Consider the following 9,849-nt stretch of genomic DNA (forward strand, 5'->3'; position numbering starts at 1 on the left):
TACTTCCCATCTTGCTATCTCGCTGTCAATTGTCCAACCGTGTGTGCGTGCTTCTTGTTGGGATGGCTTTTTGGTGGCGGGTTGTGATTTATGAGCACTGTCGCGGCAAGGGATACATTTATTACAGCTAAGCTTTTCTGTGCCTGACAAAGGCCCTTTTGGCGAACATAAAAGGTAGAGGAAGAAGAGGGTAAAGACTCACATGTTGACGATGGGACCAGTGCAACACAGTCGACGGCAAAAGTCACACCGGGCGGCAGGATCATGTGTTTGATCACAAGAGCAGCTTGCCCTTAAAGCATCTTTAAGATATTAATCTGAATCACGAAACTACATAATGCTAGGTGTATCTTATTCAGTTGCATGATTCATAATTAATCTATGATCTGAATAAGTAACTTTGCATCTTTACACTGACGATGAATTGATTTATCTTTTTTTCTTTTCTTTTTCAAAGTTGAATGAATGAAACCACTAAGATTCGCATAGAGATCTTTGCAAGATCCGCAAAGATAACTCCTTAAAGTTTCTTGATGTACGAAGAAATCTTAGTTTTGCCCAGTTTTCGTGACTCTAGTTTCTGAAGGAATAAGCATTTTATTCACGCACCATGTAGCCATGATGTACCCAAGTACAGCTAGAGTTCAATTGTGAAAAAACGAAGTTTGATCAATCATTCAACCATCAATCATGAAAATCAACCATCGTTTGAGAGTCAATTATTATTATGAAAAGCTCTTCACTCAAGATACATATGAATGACTTATCTCTGCAGAACTAGTAAGCGCAAAACTAGTTGTATAACTCTAGAAACCTGCCCAACTCATCCGCAATTAGGCGATCGTGTCAAGAGAAAATTTAAATTAATTTATTAAATTCGTTGCAAATACCTAAGCAAGGTTGAATAAAGAAGTTTTAGTTTGTGATTTTGCGAAATAACTTAAAAATGATAACCGAATCTAATTTTGGATACGACGAGCATAAAACAAAATAAAATTGACTTACACATTTATTTCCATTAAATGTTCCACATTAAACAGCACTGTGTTAATCGTGAGTGGTGTGTGTACTTAGCGATTCTTTACATTACGCACTTGATACCACCGGCGTATCGTTCACAATCAGATGCACGGTAAGCCAAAACGCCAACAGCGGTTGAAGCCCGGTAACGAGGAACAGGAAGTAGAGCTTACGTTTGCGTCCTACGTTATGATCAGAGTGTTGGTGCTGTCCACCGTACGGATCATATCCAACGGCACCGTGCGTTTGGTCCTGTCCGGATAATACCTTCGCCTTCATGGTACGCAGCTACACATGGAATAACGGACAGATGTGGTTAGGGACACTTTGTTTTCTGTCTCTAGGACCAGACATGTCAAACAAACGGCTCCACAAGGTCTTTTAATCGATCCCCTCAGATGGAGGAATATTTGGAGAGCAAAATCGAAAATTTCGTTTAATATATCAATGAACCAGAATATATGGAATGTTTAATATTCGTAATGAACCAGACCATAGACTCGAAACCCGGGTGTGAACATTAACATTTTTTACATTAAAAACGGACTCGCGACCAAAAATCTGTTTGACATCACTGATTTGAGAAACTGCAAATCGCCGAACTTACCAGAAAAAGTGCTAACATAGCGGAGGAATACAGTAGTGCCAAATAGTATCCCATTCGTTTCAACAGTATCGTACCGGCTACGGTCACAACGATCGCTGCATACTTATAACCGGTCAGGGCAAGTAAATCCAACGTACTTAGCGACGTTGATATGTTTCCTATGTAAAGCGTCAGTGTGTAGATAACGATTTCAAAAATGCTGTATGCCAAAGCGCTAGACGCCTGGATACCCAACTGTTCCGAGGAGAATCTATTTTGCATGCCTGCGATGGAGAGTTGAGAGAAAGAGTACATGGATGGATTAAACGGGGAATCCGGAGTACATCAAACCAATCACTTACCCAATGCAATGCCCGCTAGGACCACGTAGGTTATGTAGCTCATTGACGGAATATACAGATCCGGTGCATTGATATCGTACCGTGGCTGAACCGGATTATCGTGATCGTACTTCATTCCCCAGTCCTGCATTATAAAAACAAAAACAAGCGTAATCCCCTCAAACACACACATGAAATCTACCTTCCGGATCATACCTTTTGCAAGAATGGGAAGAAAATGATTTTCAACTTGTTCACCACGTAGCTATTGTCCACCGAGAAATAATACTTCAGTTTAGACATTGGCAAGTACTTCTCGATATGGCTGTGAACAATCTCCTTGCCCTGGTCGGCTAGTTTCTGCCCATACTGCATGGCCATATCTTGGACGATGGGTTGCTGAAACATTGCGAACTGACCGCCCGCCATACCCGGGCCTGGAGCTGACTGTCCCGGTTGCCGGGGTACATTGTTGGGTTGTGCTTGTGGCTGAGGGATGTAGTAGTTTGGCTGCTGCTGTTGATCCATCGGGAATTGTTGTTGCGGTTGCGGTACATATTGCGGCTGTCCGTAAACTGTAACAGACGGAGAACATCACATGGTAAGGAATCGATCAGTTCATTGATAGTCGCTATTGCGTTGCTTTAACTCACGATTGTTAGGATCATTGGTCATGTACTGATTCGTCGGGATTTGTGATGTCATCTGTTGGTACGGAATGGTGGAGCCAATAGCATTTACATCGCTTACTCGTTTTGGCTTCTTGGACACCGAACGATGTGCTGCAAGATACGCGACGGAGGTGTTAAATGGTTTGGTAATGCTGGAATTAGACACCGCAAACTTACCGCGACCATCGGCACCAGCTTGAGCATTGAAATTCATGATTGCAAAAACACTATTCGCCCAATAAAACGATATTTTTCCCACAACCAACCAACCAAAAGCCAACTTGCCAGTTTTTAACTTGCTGGCTGACATATGTCATAATAAAGTGCTGTCATGAGCTGGCTAGATAAAGCTGCATTTACACTGCTCTGCTACCGAACACAGCTCTGCCGCATGTGAATCAGCCGCATGTGATTCACATGCGGTGAGCAATCGTGCTCACAGTTCTTACAATGTACGACAATGTAATGCAAACATACGGCATGTCTGTACGACAATATTTTTTAAACCGTGAGAAAAACGGCGTACAAAACTATTTTTCCACTTTGTTTCCTTGCATGCGTTATGAATTTATTATCACATATAGATGATCAAAAAGGTTTAATTGAGCTTGATTTATTATAATACAGTGGAACGCCAATTATCCGTGCTCGTCGGGACTCGACGGTTGTCGGATATCACGGATTACAGGCATATCAACTTATAATGGGTCATATAAGATAACGTATGATATAACGATATATTGAGCTAGAAACTAACTCAGTTGTCAAATTTCCAAAAACCGTGAATCTTCGAATCCCCGTTTGAGAGTTACCGTTTATCTCGAGGTCTACCTGCACCCCGCCTTTTTATACTGGTTGCATTAAAAAATAAAACATTGTTCAGAAAATCATCGGTTTTCGGTGCAGTATAAAGAACGATCTGTTCCACGAATTCCAAATGAGCCATCACTACCAGACGCGCACCACTCAGAAATGTCAGCTGTCAATCGCAAAACGGAGAAATAAACTCAATGCTGTAAATCGAGCTATTTATACCGGCGGGCAATCGAAAACAATTAAGCGAAAGCTGATAGGCTATGTTATTTTACGTTCTTCCAATTAAATTTCCAAAATGAGCAGCCGTAAAAGTAGACTGAGTCTAACGAAAGATCCCCACAAGGATAAAGATGGTAAGAATGTGTGGTGCTTTTTTCCCCTTTGTGTTTTATCCCTCGATCTTTCATCGTAGTGAAAACTCCGAATGCACGACGGTCATTGGCACGCACGTCCAAGGGCAAAATAAGCCCCGAATCGCAAAGGATTGATGAAAATTATGAAGTATCCCCGTCGCAGAGTAGCGACTACTCGCCCATGGTTCCATCGACGCAGGACAATTCTTTTCACGCCATCAACGGTGTGTCGTGGGAATGGAACAGCCCTCAGCGTTTGCGAGATCAGCAGCAACAAAAGATTATCGCAGCCAATAGCTACAAACACAACCCTCCACTCAGGCCAAAATATTCCGATTTGCCAGACAAGGTACCTAACAAAAAACCGACCGGATTCAACAAATTCATCTCGAAGCTAAATCTTCTAATGGAAAAGGAAAATATCGTGGATGATCAATTGAATACGGTCGTATCTGAACCGACCCAACAATCCGAGACAAATACTGTGACGGAAAACGAGAATGTTGCGGAGGATCAATTTAACACAGCCATATCTGAACCGATCCAACATTCCGAGCTTAATGAAGAATCCTGTTTAATCGATGAGTTTTTCATTGCAAGCGATGAAGAGCAGGGCTTTACACTAAGCACTAAGGGTGAAGACAGTGATGATGATATCTTCCAAAAACACACAATTGAAACTCCCGTTAAGAAGAGTGCCCCAACCGGTACTGATCTGGATGATTCTAAGCTGGACTTTTTGTTAATTGAAGCAAGTCAAACAATAGAGCAACGTTTAAACAATCCACCATGTCCTCCACCACGGCCAATGACGCATTCACCGCCGCAAATACAACAAGAGCCTGTTCCAAGACCAAAATCAATCCCATGCCGTCTCTCTATTCCAATTGAGATGAATGATTCGGACATGGATGGGTTCCTGATACAAGCATCATTGATGGTTGAAGAAAAGTTGAGCGATAGTTCACAGGAATCAAGTTCGAACAGTAACGCCCAACAAACAGTGAATCACCCAACATCCGGTATCACCAGCTATGCTCAACTTGATGGTCCAGTTCCGCCAAATGATGACGATAAACGGGACACAGCAACTTCAACTGCTGCAACTAAAGGTAAAGTAATTGCACCTTTTAAGAACAAGGAATTAATTAATTTTCTTTCTGGTTGGTGTGTTATGTTAAGGTTCGACGAGCGAGGCGATGTCACAAGAAGAACTAAAAGCACTCATCGGGAAGAAGCGACAAGAAGCGCTGCGACGATTGCAAACCAATCGATTGAAAAGGGGCATAAAAGGCACCAACTCTCACGGATAGTACTGGACCGAATAATGCTGGATTTTAAAAATCTGTTATGAATAATGATATAATATAAAGTATATAATATCCATCGTCCTTAACGTAGCGTGGACATGTCTTTCAACATCGGTGTACATTTTGTTCCTTTTTTTTTAACAGTGAGTTTAAACATCAGTAATGGCTAACTGATTTTCACTTACTATTCTCTTCTTAATATACATTGTTCTGATCATAAGACGAACAGACGAAGTTCTCTGGGTTGGTCTAAACAAGTTCAACAGCCTCCAACATGACACACAGGGAACTAAGCTTAAACGAAGTAAAGAAAACAGCTCCATTTGATAGGTTACGTACTTATCCTTTACTTACTCGTACGGATATTAAAATGTTTGTGTCTTGTTTTTATTCCGCAACATAAAGAACATGTAATAGGATTTTCCTTACTTTTGGATGGCTAGGAGAGAAGGGGAAGGTTTTCTTGTGAACATTCAATATTAACTTAAAATATTTACACTACCGTTCCCCCTGGAGGTGCCGAAGGTGTTGAAGATAAATGCTGTGGAATATTCTACCGACCGGGCCCGTGGTGGAATGCAAACAATGAATTATGATGGGTACCGATTTGTGTGTTGCGTTGAATTTCGCGTTGCGTTGAGATACGTGGTGAAATGGTGGCGTCATGTTGATGATGAACAGGGGAGAAACAGAAAATGAAAAAGAAACAAACAAAATGAGCATTACACGTTCGCTCCTTGGCTCCATCTCACGTGGGGGCATTTAAAACTCGGTCGGCCGAACCGCCGCCCGTAAGATGGATGCGGACGAAGAGCTACTTACAACAAAGCCCGGCCGGGCCCACGTGTACACGAACCCATCCTGGCACGCGGTCAGAAAGCAGTCCTCACGGAAGATCAGTGCCGTCAACCGTTCGTGAGCTATCTTTTTACAGATTAGCGGCTCTAATACTGGACAGTCGTCGAAGCGGGGACAGGCCGGCGTACCAATCAGCTTCATTGGATCGTACGACGAAACGATCCGTCCACAGGGCGCAAAGCCACCGGAACCGATCGCACCACCGCCGCTCGACCCTTTACTCTTCGTCAGCGACGACGTCATGATGGAGGTGAACGTGCTCGACATGCCGCCACCGCCTCCTGACGGTGAACCGGACACCGATTGGTTGTTACTTATGATGCTGCTGTTTAGAACATGATGATTGTTATTAAGACTATTGCTATTGCTGTTGCTGCTAAAACTTTTGCTGCCGAGCGCGATGATGCTGCGCTTGCTGTTGCTGCCACCGCCGGCCGTCCCTTTGCTGCCCGACTTACTGTCATTCTTATCACAGCTGCTGCCGCTGCCACTGCTGGTGCTGCTTGTACCACTGCCACCACTGCCGAAGCTTAAACTAGTCAAACGTTGCGTTATGGAGTTAAACGTACTGCTGCTAGAATGCTGCTGCTGCATGCCACCACCAGCACCTCCACTATCGCCACTTCCTCCCTTGGACTTTTTGCCACCACCCGAGGACATTTTGCTACCGCCAACGGAGGTGGTCGCGTTGGTGACCGGTGTCGTCGTTTCGGCCTCACCAGCATTGCTGTTCGCTCCAGATCGCTTTACAGTTTTACTATCGACCGATTCCTTATCACTGCTACTGTCGCTATTAGCTTTATCATCACAATTCATATTAGCGTAAGTGCTACTACTGCTAGTGGGTTTGATGCTGCCGCTATACAAACTATTATTTCCAATTGCGCCTAATGTAGGGGGGATTATCTGTTGTTTAAAGCTAGCATTATCAACTACATCCTCCGTCGGTTTGTTGCCTTTGGTGGGGCCACACTTATCCAACTTGCCCGCCACACTTTCACTCTCCCCGTTGGACAGCCCGTTTACCATCACTTCCCTGTGCAAATATGAGGAGAAACAGTAGAAACAATGACAATCAGTATAGGTTCAGCAAATAGATAAGGCACGATGATGTAGGGTTTCCGCAATAGGATAGAATACAAGCGAAAATGCACTACACAATCGAATTAGATGAATTCGGCTGTTTTTAACAGCTTCTTCTTCTTCTCGTTGCGAGAAAAAGTGTAACTCCCTATACTTGTCTCGATTCTCGACTCAACTCCCACTTTCAGAGGCTTACTTTCTCTGTTATGATTTCGACAATCTGGAGTCATCTGTTTAAACAGATTATTCAGAGTCTCGCTATAGCATACCAACAACAATCGGTGGATTATTGCTGCAGCACACTTTGCTGACTTAGAGGTAGACAAAGAAGATAAAGTTAGATATTAATGTACGTGCACAGTTTAGTGAATGGTTTGTATAATCATCTTCAAGAGTTAAGATTCAAACGAAGTTGGAGGCTCATAAAACAATTGTTTTATGCGGTTTGAAACAAATGATGTACAAATAAATGGTTAGTAACAAAACAGTACAATCCTGCTTATATGTAATCAAATTTGGTTTCAAAGGTGAAAAATTGTGTAACATCACAGCTAAACTTTTTTTTCGTTAGTACGGCCTGTCCGTTTCGCTTCACGTTAATAGTCACTAAACTGTGCACATGTATCAATATCTTATTTGCCGAGTCAGTAAAGAATTTGATTTGTGCTTCAGTATTATATCTACTGCGAAAACCCTGTAACTGCTGTCTCCTTGTTACTTACTTTTTGCCCGTATGGTTGGCTGATTTGACAACACGGCCGAACGATTGCCTCAGCACATCCTCCGTTATGTCCCACAGACATATCTGAGTATCTTGGCTAACCGAACCGAGCCGGTAGCACGTGGCCAGTCGGTTCTGTGCGGCCGCCAACTTGTCGGTGCATCCGGACTGCTTCGTTGTCGAATGTGCCGTACCGTCCGGAATACAGTACCCCCCAGTACCGTGATGGTGATGGTTACGCTGCTCACCGAGTGATACTTCCTCATCGGACAGATCGTCACCCTCGAGCGCACTGCTGTACGAGGTGGTGTACGGATCGAACGCTACCACCGACACCCACGAACGATGACCCTGACCGCGGGCGACCACCCGCTGTTCGTGCAGTGAAAACACCGTCACCAGATCGTCCTCACCACCCACCACGACGTACTTGCCGTCCGGGCTCCAGCACACGCACAGAAAGCCTCCGAAGTAGGACCGCGCTATCCCCACCAGCTCCATGTGCTCGTAGTGGAAGATGCGCAGGAAGCCGTCCTGCGACACAACGGCCAGATGCTGACCGCATGGCGAAAAGCAAAACTCGTTGATGCTCGCATTCTCGTGCTGGCCAAAGCACCATTTGTAGAGCGGGTTTTTCGTTGCTTTCGATTTGCTGGCCAGCACCACATACCCGTCGCCGGTTTTGCACGGCTGGTAAGTCGGGGTAGCCGGTGTGCAGGGTAGCTCGTCGTTATACAGATATATACAGCCACTTGCGTGAGAAACCAAAAACTGATTCTGAGATCCCGGTATCCACTTTAAGCAGGTAACTTTAGTTTTGTCGATATTTCTCTGGAAAAGGCAAACATGAGAGTTTTCGGTACAGTAACGAGAAAATTATCTATTTTGGGTGTAAATTACCTCTTCGTTGAATAATTTTCCCTGTTCCCGGCGACCTGGATGGACCAACTGTATCTGTCCGGTACTGAATCCCACCAGCAGCGGTGCACCTTCGCACGTTGCCGCCGTTGCGTTGAAGTCATGGCAGCTAGGCGAGGTTCCTTTGTAGAGCTTCTTATCGATAGGCTTGTTGAGGTCCGTTGCCTGCGTGTTGGAAGCGGGAAAAGAAGGAAGGTGGCAGAGGAAATAAAGAAATTGAAAATAGAAAGTATAAAAATTCTGGTGGAACAAAAAAAAGGCGAACTAGAAAAAAAGAACTGACTGCATGCAGTCATTCAATTAATTTAAATAAAGAACCGGCTTTTCAAGGACATTCAAGCGAAAAATTGTAAGCATGTAACAGCATGAACACACATTTTACAGCCTGCATATCGCCATCGATTTCCCTGATGAATATTCACTACCGTCAGGGGGCCTCCCAATACAAAAAAAAAAAACAGATGCATTATGTCATCCATATCTTACGATTTTGATAACAGCGAATAGCAATAACAACAAACAACGACACTATCTCACGGCGAAGGGTTTCTCACGGGGATACACCCCTAACGGCTCATCGGATTTTTCGTCGTGGCACGTTGGAAAATTTTGGCAAACAAAGGCGTGAACTGGCAAAGACTGTTTTTGTTTAACATTTTGTTGTGTTTGCTCCATTTTCATGACCTGATCTTATTTATTAAAGCCATTCTTGCAGCTGACCGATTCCATCGTGTCCATGAACAAGCACATACACAAGCACAAGCACACTTTACCTTTTTCGCACCCCGGTACGAGTAGACGTACAGTTCCTTGCCGTAATTGAAACATATCCGATCGCCCCCGACCGGTGTACTGTATCCGGACGCCGTCTGATGTTCCAGGCCATTGGTAAAGGATTGCTGCTTCGGCAGGGTGACACTATTGCTGGTGCTGTTGGTACTGTTGGTGGTCGCTCCGGCCAGCTGACCACCACCGCCGCCGATGGGTGGGGGCGGTGGCGATGGCAATGACACGATCGACACGCGCACCTGGGGACTGCTCTGATTGTTCTGATACCCGACACGATTGGGCCGCGAGTATTCCGACAGTGTCATTAATCTGTACTCTCCTTCGCGTGTGGCAAATTGCGTTTTCAAATCATCTTTTCCGCTGGTGTCTAATTGCACAGCCAT

The 9,849-nt window shown here is 44.3% G+C and overlaps 3 protein-coding genes across 3 annotated transcripts; 1 reads left to right on the plus strand and 2 right to left on the minus strand.

Moving 5' to 3' along the window:
- Positions 1 to 1,086: 1,086 nt before the first annotated feature.
- Positions 1,087 to 2,935, minus strand: LOC128709459 (protein YIF1B). Its single transcript, XM_053804456.1, is given in 7 exon segments — positions 1,087 to 1,308; positions 1,628 to 1,890; positions 1,969 to 2,092; positions 2,164 to 2,522; positions 2,601 to 2,729; positions 2,796 to 2,886; positions 2,888 to 2,935. Coding segments are annotated over 7 exon segments (1,236 nt in total).
- A 794-nt stretch (positions 2,936 to 3,729) lies between these two features.
- On the plus strand, positions 3,730 to 5,100 carry LOC128708965 (uncharacterized). The gene is made up of 3 exons (XM_053803947.1): positions 3,730 to 3,787; positions 3,847 to 4,899; positions 4,970 to 5,100. Exons 1-3 carry the CDS (start codon positions 3,730 to 3,732, stop codon positions 5,098 to 5,100), a joined length of 1,242 nt encoding a protein of 413 aa, XP_053659922.1.
- Positions 5,101 to 5,590: 490 nt separating this feature from the next.
- Positions 5,591 to 9,849, minus strand: LOC128707480 (WD repeat-containing protein 20). Its single transcript, XM_053802433.1, has 5 exons — positions 9,451 to 9,849; positions 8,660 to 8,842; positions 7,761 to 8,590; positions 5,920 to 6,991; positions 5,591 to 5,650 (listed from the first exon to the last, which is right to left on the minus strand). The coding sequence occupies exons 1-5, from the start codon at positions 9,847 to 9,849 to the stop codon at positions 5,591 to 5,593; spliced, it is 2,544 nt and encodes an 847-aa protein (XP_053658408.1).

This window comes from Anopheles marshallii, chromosome 2 (genome assembly GCF_943734725.1).
Source record: "Anopheles marshallii chromosome 2, idAnoMarsDA_429_01, whole genome shotgun sequence".
In the NCBI taxonomy this organism is placed as follows: Eukaryota; Metazoa; Arthropoda; class Insecta; order Diptera; family Culicidae; genus Anopheles; species Anopheles marshallii.